The sequence below is a fragment of the Cetorhinus maximus genome, chromosome 18 (assembly GCF_964194155.1).
Source record: "Cetorhinus maximus chromosome 18, sCetMax3.hap1.1, whole genome shotgun sequence".
In the NCBI taxonomy this organism is placed as follows: domain Eukaryota; kingdom Metazoa; phylum Chordata; class Chondrichthyes; order Lamniformes; family Cetorhinidae; genus Cetorhinus; species Cetorhinus maximus.
The window spans coordinates 14,816,052-14,829,804 of record NC_135896.1 but is presented as its reverse complement, the minus strand read 5'-3'; the positions used below and the strand labels follow the sequence as shown (position 1 = coordinate 14,829,804).

Genomic DNA, 13,753 nt, shown 5'->3' with positions numbered 1-13,753 from the left:
ACAACTCCCTCCCAACTGTATACCACTGTGCCGCCACCTCTGCTGGGTCTGTCCTGCCGGTGGGACAGGACATATCCAAGGATGGTGATGGTGCTGTCTGGGACATTATCAGTAAGGTATGCTTCTGTGAGATGTTAGTAAGGAGGACTTTGCAGGGTCGGCGGGGCTGAAATTGCCGATGTCGTTTCTGGTGCTTGGGTCGACGCCCGATGGTCTGTCCGGTTTCATTCCTTTTTTGTGACTTTATAGCAGTTTGTTACAACTGAGTGGCTTGCTAGGCCATTTCAGAGGGCATGTAAGAGTCCTTCCCTAAAGGGCATCAGTGAACCAACAATCGACAATGGTTCCATGGTCATCGTTAGACTTTTAATTCCAGATTTTTATTGAATTCAAATTCCACCATCTGCTGTGGCAGGATTCAAACCCAGTACCCAGAGCATTGTCTCTGGATTACTAGTCCAGCGACAATGCCACTTAGCCATCGCCCACCCTTATCATGGTTCTGACCATTTAAAGCAGAAGACATTTGTTTGCATAACTATTGCCAACAGCAAGTGTTTTACCCATGGATCACTTCCATATAGTTAGTAATTAGCTTTTTTTCAAAGAATATTGTTTACAGGGGTCCTGTGAGGGTTTTTTCTTTTAATGGCCAATGAACTGGAGTAACATCAAGTGTGCCTAAGTGCTCAAACATTGGAAAACACATGCGTTCTGGACTGTTATCATTAGTGAAGAAACAATCTGCCACATTACAAGGGTTGTCTCAAGTTAACACCATTTCCAGCTTGTTTGCTCTTGTCTTCTACTAAGCACTAAACAGCTGAGTATCGGGAACAAAAACCTACCCCATAATCTTAACTTGCTGTTTGAATTATGCTAGGACAACTAAATTCTAAAGAGCCAAAGGTGTTCTGATATTGAAGGATACCCTACAGGAATATATTGAAAATCCGTAAACCGAGAAAAGTATTCCCTTTAGAGAAAAATCAATTCCATTTGTTTTCTTTCCAACAAAAACAAATTTACTCTTATCCAAAAGTTAATTGTGCTTTTGTAATAGGTACTTGAGAATTAAATGAAGTGGAAAAATGTAATGTACTTCTAAATGTATCCAAATGAAGTTTCCACATACAAAGTCCACATGTACAATAAACAACCAATTCATCTTGATCAATTTTTAAAAAATGAACTTTGAAAAATATAGTTACTAAAATCGAATGAACAATTAACCTTGAACTTCACTTGCTGTAAAATGCTAAACGTCATGAAAAGCACCAAATTAATGCAATTTGCATTACCTTTATCATACATCCGTTCTCGTACTGGCTCAGGACCGAGAGAAACTCGCTCACCATAAGGGATCTGTTCAATCCTTCCACCTCCCACGTCTGGAAATAAAAAAATCATATATTTTTTTTAAAAAACAAAATTAACTTAAAAGTACATTCCTTGAAAATGAAATCTAGACCACCAAATCTTCAACAGAGAATTTTGCAGCTTTTCATTTCATCAGATCTCCACACATTTACACAATCTCATTACAGTAACTAGTAAATCTGAGCTTTTCTCGCCTGAAAAAACAGGCTTTGGTTCGGGAACTTGACATCAAATGGGGGGAAAAGAATTAACCTACAAAGTAAAATATTCAGTCTGAGCTATTCACTCACTTGATACAGACCAGATATAGGCATGATTAGATTAAAGCAGTGCTGCCAACAATAGATGCATGGAGCTCTGTCACCTAAGCATCCCCAAAAAGTTACAGTGAGCTTGTCAATATATTTACACTCGAAGAATTTCTTCCTTTCTGCTGAGGTTACATTACTGAGCCATGTGAATTAAAATCCCAGGTATCGCATTGAAACTGCACAGTGCTGTAGTCTGGACACATTACCTACACATCCAAGTCATACAGATAACGCAAAGGACAACAAAAGGGCTGCTGATAGGGGAAAAGCTACAAGAAACATGATAAGCAAAGGCCTTTCTGCTTTGAAGAGATTATTCAGAGCGAACTTCTCAGAGTTGCACATGGGTCCAATTCTTCCAGTCAGGGTCAATCTTCCAATTGAAGGACTGTGCAGAACTCAGTCAACACAAGAAACCTTGGAGACATCAGCAAAGAGAATCCGTGCAGAAGCCAAGTTTCCTTTATACAGCACTAGCTGCCATATTCTGGTTAAGTATTCACTAACACACCGAAAAGCTTGGGTGATTTAAACAGTTTTTCAGTGGGTTAGGGAGATAAGTAAGTAAGTGGGTAAGGTGTGTTTGGTAAAGGTCTAAGGGGGTAGGGTAGAGTGGGTGACTTAAGTTGGTAGGGGTAGCTAGGTAGGATGGTGAGGTTAGGTTGGGGAGAGATGGTGTGTCCAGGGGAGTAGGGTGATGGGGGATAGTCAGGTTGGGCCATGCGAAGTCAGGAGGGGTGAGGGGGGGTCGGAGAACATGGTCAGTTGTATAGCTACCCAGGAGTTAAACTAGGATTTCTCAGTCTAATATTTCCTGGGTAACTATTTATGTAAATAAGTCTGAACAGTCTGAAGTCTCTGACTCTAACTGTTACGACCGGGCTGGGAGGAATGTACTGTTGATCTAGCCCCACTACTCCATAGGTTGTCCCATTAGTATAAAAGTTTAGTATACTCACCAAAATGGCCAATTATTTACCTCCACTACTGTTACCCAGAAGGAAAGAGATTTTAACCAGGCTTCTCTCAATAAACAATAAACTTATTAGTCTATTATGAAACCTGTTTTGTCAAATAGAAAAGTAAAGCTTATCAACATACAGCATGGAATAGAAATGGGGAAATTTGGCCAAAGGTTAAAAGTCAACTGTTCAAAGGCAAAGGATAGACAGTAGAGTTCTCGAAATGGCGTCCAGGTTAAACGGTTGGTCTCTCAGCACTGATCTGCAAAACAATCAATGACTCTGGCACTACTTTTCAGGCGGCCTCATGGAATATTCAAGGGTACTCTATTACAGCACATAGAGCAACTCAAGAGCAGCTTATATTCACTTCTGGCTGTGGACTGGCTCTGGAGTGCAAAAGGCTGCTGTCTTCCTTCTCAAGCAGTTGGTCCTTCTCTTCCCAAACCAAAACCCAATTTTAAAACAAAGTCTTCCAGGCATGCTTTTCTTTCAGAGCCATAAAACCCATGTGACTCCCTTTGTACACAGTTCACCTGGGTCAAGAGTTTGACAGTTTTTTTCACCTGTTTAATTACCCTTTCTTGTAAAGGATACTTTTTCCAAGAATAGTAATCTTAACCTTTGAAGTGGCAGTGTCCTTTAAAACACAAATTCTTCCAGAATGTCTTAAGTCCTTGGAGATTAACCATTTTTTGTGATTAAGTGTTCATGACAATTCCCGCCTTGGGGAAATAAAACACCATACTTATATGTGTCTCCTTACAAAGTTTAATAAAACAAAGAAAAAATACTAACACACACCCACACTCATTCATTCACTTTTTATACAAAGCTAATACAGTTACTCTTTGTTTCATTTTGGTCTTTAGCAAACTTAAGGTGAAGTTAAATTCTCGGCAAAGCATCAGCAATTATATTGTTTTCCCCCACACTGTGGATACTATGACACAGCCGATGATAAATGCTGAGTTGTTCAAATCCCAGAGGGAAGCTTGAGACAACTGTCATAACCAATTTTTGCAATTTGTACGTTTCGAGGTGCAGTCTTTGAATTCAGTTATAAGACCGAGTTTCAAGAGGTTTTTATAAAACTAAACATTTATTAATTAAAAGATTGTAAGCACATACATATGTCTACAAATTACTACGACAATAACTTCTTAAAAAATCCCCTAATTAACCTGACTCTCAGTTACACTTCCATTAAGGTAACAGTAAAACACACAGATTTATACAGACCGCCGGCAAAGCACACTCTGGACAGTCGCATTCAAAATTAGTTTCTTTCAGCTCTGGGTCCTTGCAGACAGGGGCTTGAGGCTAACAGGCTGGAGGCTTTAGATCTTAAAATCCCTGTCCATTTTACCAACAGCCTTCTCTTCCTTTATACATATTTTCCTCTTTGAATGTAAATTTTCATTGTATCACTATGTGTTTTGAATTTTACCTCTTCTAATAAAAAGACCGTTTCATAATACCCACTTTATTAGTAATCCTTGGGAAAAATAAACAAACACATGTTTCTGAGCTTCACCTGGTTAGGTGTAATATTTCACTCCCTCCCTTTGAATCCAAGCTACACTGATTGTTTAAAGGAAAGATGCAAACTTCCCCCATTTTTACCTAATTAACATTTCAAACCTACAATTAAAACACAAACTCACACAGCCACAGACACGACTAAATTCTATTTTAAAATAATTTCCAATAACATTATAGACATTATTATAACTTCTTGACAGTGGACAATCTAAGTGATAAGGCCGTAATAATAAACTCCACCAAAATAGCCTGGTATTCTGGTTTTAAAATTTGTCCACAAAAGTTAAGGGGTTATGATCAGTATATACTATCTGTCTGTCTTCATGGCGGACATGCACGTCAAAATGTTTCCGAGCTAATAGCAAACACAGGGTTTCCTTCTCCACTGTGGAGTATCTTATTTGGTGTCGATTCAGCTTTTTGGAAAGGTATCCCACTGGCCTTTCTATGCCTAATTCATCATCTTGTAACAGGGCTGCATTTACCCCTAGGTCACTAGCATCAACTGCTACATTGAAGGGTTTAATGAAACTTGGAGCAGCCAACACTAGTTCATTGATCGAAATTGATTTCAGCCTTTCAAAAAATGTTTGGCACTCTCTCGTCCACACTACATCGGCTTTATTTTGTAACAAGTCCATCAGTGGAGCAGCTATAGTGATGACATCCAGTGCTAATTTTCAGTAAAACCCACACATCCCCAAAAACCTCATGATCTCCCACTTAGTTTTCAGGGCAGGGAACTCCACCAACGCTTGTACTTTCGCTGTTCTTGGCAACATTTGTTCCTGCCCTACTATATGCCCTAGATAAGTTACTCGCACTTTTATGAATTCCATTTTGGCAAGGTTTAATACCAGATCAGGTGACTTTAGTTTTTTTAAACAAAGCTTCTCGCTGTTTCAGGTGGTGTTTCCAAGTGTCAGTACATATCAGTACATCATCAAGATAAACCACACAGTTAGGAACACCAGCCGCCACTTGGTTCATTAGCCCCTGAAAAGTTGCTGAATGGCATCACTTGGCATTGTAAAAGACTGTCTGGCATGAAAAAGACAGATTTCTATAGCTCGGAAGGAACCTGCTAATATCCTTTTAACAGACTTATTTTGGTAAGAAACATAGCACTGCCAACTCTGTCAATACAGTCTTCCAAGTGAGGGATTGGGTAGGAATCTGCTTTTGTTACTGCATTCACCTATCTGTAGTCTATGCAGAATTTGGTCAAACCATCTGGTTTAGGCATGAACACAACAGGGGAACTTGAGCAGCTTTGGAGGTGATTTTCTAACTTGTGCTGGATCTCTGCTTTCACCTGAGCCTGTTTCTCTGGCCCTAAACGATAAGAATGCCATTTTATAGGAGGGGAATCTCCTACATCCACATAATGTATGGCTAAGGTTGTACATCTGGTTTGTCCCTACAGATCCCTTTAAATTCTGAGTAACCTCACTAGGTCCTCTCATTGTCCTGACTCTATAAGTATGAAAATATGGTGTCTAACTGTCCTACTATTTCAGTGTTAGCTAAACGGATAGTAGGAGGTTCGATTTGGGAACTGTCTAAGTCTCCTTCTGCCTTACACTCTCTGTCTCTTCAGTGCTCCACTGTGCTTACTTTGACATAACTGCTCCTTCTTATCCTCCCCTCTACGATAGTATTGTTTTAACATATGACATGACATCGCCCATTCTTTTTCCTACAATCTGGGGTGTTTATCCAATAATTTACTTCACCAACCCTCTTATTACCTTGTATGGACCACTGAACCATGCTTTCAGATGCTCCCCCTGTAATGGCAAAACACCAGCACTTCATCCCCTGGTTGTAATGTTTGGGTCACAGCTTGCTTATCTGCCCATTCCTTCATGTTTGCTTGAGAAACTTTGAGGTGTTCTTGAGCCACTTTGCAGGCTCCTGTGAGCCATTTCTGGAACACGGACAGTCTAACATAGAGGATTTGCCCTTCTGCCCTAAAAACTTTTCTTTGATTAACTTCAGAGGACCTCTTACCTCATGTCCATAAATTAATGAAAAAGGGCAAAAATCAGCAGATTCATTTGGTGAATCTCGGGTAGCAAATAAAAGAAATTCCAGCCCTTTGTCTCAATCATCGGGATATTCATGGCAATATGCTTTAATCATTGTTTTGAGAGTTTGATGGTACCTCTCTCCAAAGCTCCATGGCTGTGGTTGATATGCTGTAGACTTCAACTGTTTTATACCCAAACTACTCATAATGTTTTGAAAAATTTTAGATATAAAATTTGGACCTTGATCCGACTGGCTCTTCACTGGTAATCCATAGAGTAAAAAATTGCGTTAGCTTCTCTACTGATCTTAAAGGGATGGCCTCTGGAAATTGGGTTGTCATATCCATAATGATAAGGATATACTGGTGTCCTGCTTTCATTTTAACTAACGGTCCCACAGTCTACTAACACCCTACTAAACGGCTCCTCAAAAACTGGTATGGGAATTAAGGGTGTCAGTTTGACTGTATGTTGTGGTTTTCCTATCTGGCATGTTTTACAAAACTGCACCACGTCCTTGTGAAGACCTGGCCAGTGAAAATGTTGGCTTATCCGCTCAAGTTTTCCGTATCCCTACATGTCCTGCCATAGGAATTTCATTGGCTATTCTTAATATCTCTTTACGATATTTGGGCGGTACCACTGTCTGATGAACAATGGTCTACTCTTCCTCTGCAGTTCTGTGAGAAGGTCTCCACTTCCTCATTAGAATTCCATTTTTAACATAACATTCTGGAACTTCCTCAGCCTCAGCTTCAGTTTGGGCAGATTGTGTTATCTTAACTCCAGATCGGCTTGTTGAGCCTCAACTAGAGAGGATTTATTAAACATCTCTTTTGGATTATCTAAGTCCTTAAAGAAAGTTTCAGTTAGCCAAATGTCTGTCTGTGGTATCACTTTGACATCCGATGAAGGATTCGGATCATCACACACGAAGGAAAGATTCCCAGAACCCTTTCTGTAACTGCTCTGCCTCTTTAGTCTCACTTGGGCTTTCCATAATTATGGGTGTCAGGAAGATATAATAATGTTATTGAAATTTATTGTAAAATAGTGGTATATTTGTCTGTGAGTGTCTGTGTGTGAGAGACTTAATTTGATTAAAGGCAGCTGGTCTGAAGGCTTTGATAGTAAACATGGGGGAAATTTAGAATGTAAGGTGTAAAAGGACATTTGCAAATTTAAAAAACCACAGGCTAGATTGTTTCCAAAAGAGGGAGTGAAATATTACACCAAGCCAGGTGAAGTTAAGAAACAGTGTGTTTATTTTCCCCAAAGGTTACTGGTTAAATTAGTACTATGATAATTTATTATCAGACAGGTAAAGTCCAAAGACACAGTGAAACAATGGAAATTCGCATTCAAAGGAGAAAATATGTATAATGGAGCAAAGTCTGTGTGTAAGGGTTGACATTTTTAAGATCTAACAAGTGTGAAAAGCCTTCAGCATCTATTTCTCAAGCTGCTGTTTTCAAAGAGCTGAAATTAAGAAAGCTCACTCTGAATTCCACTGGTTCAGGGTATTGTGTCTCACTTTGCCTGGGTCTATTAAAATCTGTGTGTTTTACAGTTGCCTTAACGAAAGTGTATCTGGGAGTTAGATTGATTAGGGGATTTAGAAGTTATCATATTAGTAATTTGTAGGTCTATGTATGTATTTAAAATATTTCTCTTATTAGTAAATGTTTAATCTAGTTTTGTAAAAACCAATAAGGCTCGGTGGTCTTATTACTACTGAATTCAAGGCACACATCTAGAAATTTATATAAATTGCAAAACAAGTTGTGGCAGTTGTTTCAAAATCCCTTTGGGATTTGAACAACTCAGCATTTACCACTGGCTGTGACACAACAATGGGAGAAGCTAATAACTTTGCTCTGGCTAAATCATTTCCCAAGAGTAAATCACAGAAGTACACAGTGCAGAAGAAGCCCTTCGGCCCATCGAGTCTGCACCGACACATGAAAAACACCTGACCGACCTACCTAATTCCATTTACCAGCACTTGGCCTATAGCCTTCTATGGGTAACTTCTGAACAACCCCTACAGTCACTGACCTTGACATTAGGTCACACTCCGAGTGAACCCAGTACATTATACGTCCTGCCAATACCATTCATTAAAACTTTGGCTTTTAAATGCGCTTTCTGGGGGAAAATTTATGCCTTTCCCCAGCAAAAGTGTTTGAATGGCTCCCGTATCTCTTAATATGATTATAGATTTAGCTGTCTAGTTTGAGGGATAAGGGTTACTTTTCCTCTTGATAAGATTTTTTTATAACTCTCACATCTCATTCACCTCTCCTGAATTCACAGCAGTGTTCACCCTTGGTTTCACAGCTGTAGTTAGTGCTACAGCTTGATCTGTTGTATTTTCATTCAGGGCTCCTTTCCCTGAATTGCCCTCAAGTCTCCCAATAAGTCCCATGGATTTCCAGTGCAACTTCCAGCAATCTGCACAAACGTGCTCTACCTTGTAATAATGGAAACACTTAGGTCTCCGAATATCATGTCCACCCTCAACACCTTCCTTTCTGGTCTGAGGAGGCGTTTCCTGGGAATTCTCAGCTGTCGCTTCTCTTCCCTGGCTACTTCTCTTCCTTTCACCTTCCCACCTTCTATCCTTCTCGGGTTTGCAGGGGTGACGGAAAAAGGGTTTGGATTTATGGACCAGCTTATAATTGTCAACCATTTATGCTGCTTGCTTAGCTGTTGCAACCCTCTGGTCTTTAAAATGGGTTCTAAGTACTGGAGGAAGTGAACTTTTAAATTCTTCCAGAATTATTTCCCTAAGAGTCTCACACGTTTGTCCCTACTTTTAATGCCCGTATCCAACGGTCAAAATTACTTTGCTTTACCCCTCTCAAATTCAGTATAGATATGCCCAGGTTATTTCCTTAACGTTTCACAATTTCTGCCTACATGCCTCAGGGACCAACTCTTACACACTGAGAATAGTCTTTTTTACAGTATCATGATCCACAGAAAGCTTTTCTGAAAGTGATGCATAACCCTCTACCCACCAACCTATTCTGTAAGAGCAATGTCCAGGTTTTTTTTCGTCACTTCATTTGTTAAGCTGCCTTTTCAAATGAAATAAAGAATACCTCCACATCCTTTTCCTCAAACTTTCGGAGGGCTTGTACAAAATTAAACATTCCCCAACCCCCCAACCCACTGCGCTTTGGGCTGGAGGTGGTTTTTTTCAACATCAGAACCTTCCTTAGCATCTGAGGCCACTCTTTTTAATTCCAGTGGTATTCCCTTACTCACTTCTTCTCTCTTTCCTCCATTGTTAACTTCTCTCTCTGGAGGTCAAGTTTTCTAATTTCCAATCTGTTTCTCTTGCTTTTTCGAATTCAATGATTTTCATCTCTCTTTTTCTTTTGCCTCCAATACAAGTTTTTTCATTTGCAACTGAAACCTAGCCAATTCAGTTGACTCACCCCCTGGAGAACGTGGTCTCATCCAATTTCAAATGCTGCACGATTATCTCAACTACGGCGGTTTTCCTCGGCCGTATGGTTAATTCTAACTCCAACTTATCTGACAATTCCATTAGCTTAGTCTTGGATACTTTATGTAAACCAGTCAGGATTAAGTCTTCCATCTCTAGAAAAGTCTTAGTAACTTCCATTTTGGTTCACTAATGTATGAAACCTGGTATCTGTCTTTTTATCCTTTTTTTAAAATCAATTATTATTATTTCCCGTCCAATCACCTGTTTGTGTTTCAACTCCCACAAGAGCCCCCAATCTATGTTACGACCAAGATGGGAGGAGTGCACAGTTAATCTAGCCCCACTGGTTATATCATCAGTTAAAAAAAGAATAATATACTGACCAAAATGGTCAATTATTTACTTTCACTATCATCCAGAATAAGAGACTTTAACCAGGCCTCTTTCAAAAAACAACAAACTTATTAGTTTATTATGAAACCAGTTTTATCAAATAGAAAGGCAAACCTTATCAACATACGGTATGGAATATGAAATTATACTAATTACTCTTTCAAGATACTTTAAGTGTGACTGACACACACACACACACCCCCAATTAAAATGAAAACAGAAATGGAAGAATTTGGCCAAAGATTAAAAGATTAAAAGTCAATGGTTCAAAGGCAAAGGATAGATGGTGGAATTCTTGAAATGGTTTCCGGGTAATACAGTTGGTCTCTCAGCACTGATCTGCGAAACAATCAATGACTCTGGCACTGCTCTTCAGGCGGCCTCATGGAGTACTCAAGGGTATTCTATTCCAGCGTGTAGAGCATCTCAGGAGCAGCTTATATTTACTTCTGGCCGTGGACTAGCTCTGGGCTGCAAAAGGCTGCTGTCTTCCTTCTCAAGCAGTTGGTCCTTCTTTTCCCAAAGCAAAACCAAAACCCAGTCTTCCAGGCATGTTTTTTTCAGAGCCATAAAACCCATGTGACCCCCTTTCCCTTGAATCAAGAGGCTGCCAGTTTTTTTTCAATTGCTTAATTACCCGTTCTTGTAAAAGGGTGCTTTTTCCAGGAATAGCAAAGTCCTGCATTAACCCTTTAAGGTGCCTTTTAAAACACAAATTCTTCCAGAATGTCCTAAATCCTTTAAGATGAACGATTTTCTGTGATTGAAGTGTTCATGACATAACTCAGAGTTGGAGGCATTTTCGGAGGGTCCTGGGGAGCAGGGGAATTGTCCATTGGAAATTCAAACTTTTCGGGCAATTCTTACTTCCTACACTGAAGCAGTGCTAAGCCTTTAAATTATTTCTAGCTCACAAAAATGGCAACAATATTTCACAAGAACAGCGACCTGATTTGTACAACATTCCAAACGTAACAATATGGTTCGCTACATTTGAATTCTAAAGCACAGATTTCTTAACATTATTAACCTCAACTTCACATGTTAAACGTTATTAAATTATTAAAGCTTAACTTACTACCACCTGAATAAATGTGTTGTTATGGGTGAGAGCAAAAAATTCATTTAATGGAATGCTCTTTCTATAAATGAGCACAACAAGCATAAACGTTGCCCCTCAAACACTACGTCAACAACAGGGAATAAGGGCCAACAGGTCAGAGTGGTCACTTTTGTTTAGGAAATTTATGCAGTATATGCAATTTTTGCATACAAGCAATTTGCTGCATTTTCTGCCGTACTTCTCTTTACATTAATTTTGCATTTTGGTTTCCAAACTAGTTACGTTGCAGATTTCCAATATCTCAACATATTAATTTTCAGATGGTAGCTACAAATTACAGATTTAACAGGGGCAGAAAGAAAACAGAACATGAAAAGTAAATCAAATCATAGGACAGGCCAAATAAATCACCTTGATCAACTCGAAGCAACAGTAAAAAGCTGTCACAATGGACAAGAACAAATCTACTCCCAGCTGTTAATGTTTCACAGAATGGTATTTTTTGTAATCTGTATTTTGTCCACAATCATTCTTTTTAAATTTATATTGTGGATTCTTAGTTGCATCTATATTGAGTTTCAGTTACAAAATTGTAAGATCAAGATTTCTTAAGTCTCTTTTTAACTATTCTCCAAAACAAGGCCCCATGACATCCTCTTTCATTTTTCAGATCCATTCAAAATGCTTTGCAATTATTTGTTGCTAGTGTGCATAAAGGATGCGCAAGCAACTGAATAATCAGGCCAGATTTACAAAATTCCATGGAATAAACAAAGCTCCCATTATGAAGACCAGAAAATTTGCTTGGAACTTACCCAAAAAAACAAAGATAATCTCAAGATCCATTAATTTGACAAGTACAGCTCCAATGCAGTGTACCCAAAATGGTAGCATATAAACTAGCTTATGCAACTACAACATGGCAGCTTCCAATCTCAGATGTGCTGTCGGAGAATGTAAAATAGAAACCAAATGGTGCAATAATCAGAAACACAACCCAAGCAACAGTCACTTTTCAAGCAACCACTGTATAAGCACCTATCTGCCATTTTGCAAATGAATGGTGCATGACAAATTCTTGAGAAGGGGAAAAAAACCAAGAATCTCTTTCCTGAGAAAACCATGTGTAAAGGTCTGAGACAACAGATAGATCAATCTGCTACTTTGTGCATCCAAGCTCTCAGCCAGAAGTATTTGTTATTTCTAGACTTGACTATTCCAATGGTCTCCTGGCTGGCCTCTCTCATTCTAACATAAACATGAGCTCATTCAAAACTCTGCTGCCCATAACCAAATTCGCACCAAGTGCTGATCTCTGATCAAACTTGTGTTTGCTGATCTACATTGGGTCCTAATCTGGCAATGCCTAAATTTAAAAATTTTCATCCTTGCTTTCAAATCCCTCCATGGCCTCATCCAGCCCAAACTTTGTAACCTGTTCCAGTTCTACAACCGTCATATGTCTGCACACCCCTATTATTATAGCTACACCATTGATGGCCATGCTTTCAGCTGCCGATGTCTTAAATTTCAGAATTACCACCCTAAAACTCTGTGCCTCTTTCTCTTCCTTTAAAGCGTTCCTCAAAATCTACCTCTTTGACTAAGCTTTTGGTCATCTGTCCTAACAGCACATGCAGTTTGATGTCAAATTTTGTTTGGAATATTCTTGCAAAGCACTTTATTTACAACATTATAGGCACACCATACATGCTTTTCATGTTGATTTCATACTCACCACGTCCGTGCCCATAATCAACAGTTTTCTGAATCGGTGGTGGTTTGTTAAGTGAAGTGGTAGAGACTGGTGAAGGCTCACTGTAACCATAATTGGAATCAGGATTTTTGGGTTCAGTTCCAGAATCCCATAAACCGTGGAATGTATCTGTGTCCCAACGCTCTGACTGAATGGGAGTTTCAGATGGGACTGGACCAAGTATGGAATTCTCGGTGCTTGCCATATCCTATAACAGCAATTAAGATAAAGTGATAAGGTTCGTTAAATGTTTGGGTACAGCACACTCACCTCATTATTCAAAATATAAAAAGCCACATGTAATAGAAAGCTCTTTGTTTACAGTACCGTGACTAAGATAAACTGTCTTGCTATAATACAAAACAGGAAAAAATGGAGGGCTCATCATTCAAGGCTGATAATGAATTAGCAACCCCAAAGTCATGTACTCAAATTCCACTGCAAAAATAACTGTAAATTTTGGTCTTTTGCAGTACAGCACCAGAAAAGAAGTTGCCACAAAAGCTATCAGATAATCATATAAAGCCAGATGGCTCATTGACATTCTTCAGGGAAGGAAACCCGCCAATCTTACCAGGTTTGGTCGCACTTGACTAAGTCAAACTGATTGACCCTTATCCTTCAGATGAATGAATGATGAGGTCACCAAGTCTTTCTTCTTGAAACCAAAGAAAGTTAATGCACCATAACAATTTATGGGATATAATTTACATTTCAAAGATAGTCTGATATGACTGCCAGTGAACAGTATCTTGTGTTGTTATCGAAGATGACAAAATGACATGCAACCCAATTTCTAATATGGTGCAGAAATACTTCTTTGAACGAATATTCGGATCTTAGTGTTCGA

At 39.1% G+C, this 13,753-nt stretch overlaps 1 protein-coding gene across 7 annotated transcripts in view; it reads right to left on the bottom strand.

The window, feature by feature from the left end:
• LOC144692955 (uncharacterized) overlaps window positions 1-13,753 on the bottom strand; it is a 158,234-nt gene that overhangs the window by 88,581 nt on the left and 55,900 nt on the right. For all 7 annotated transcript variants that reach the window (XR_013579432.1, XM_078562135.1, XM_078562130.1 and 4 more), the window contains 2 exons: window positions 12,886-13,111; window positions 1,302-1,391 (listed from right to left, as the gene is read on the bottom strand). Coding sequence is in view for 6 of the 7 variants with exons in the window: in XM_078562135.1 (XP_078418261.1) it covers window positions 1,302-1,391; window positions 12,886-13,111 (316 nt within the window). In the remaining variant the exon portion in view is untranslated. The remainder of the gene's footprint in view (window positions 1-1,301; window positions 1,392-12,885; window positions 13,112-13,753) is intronic.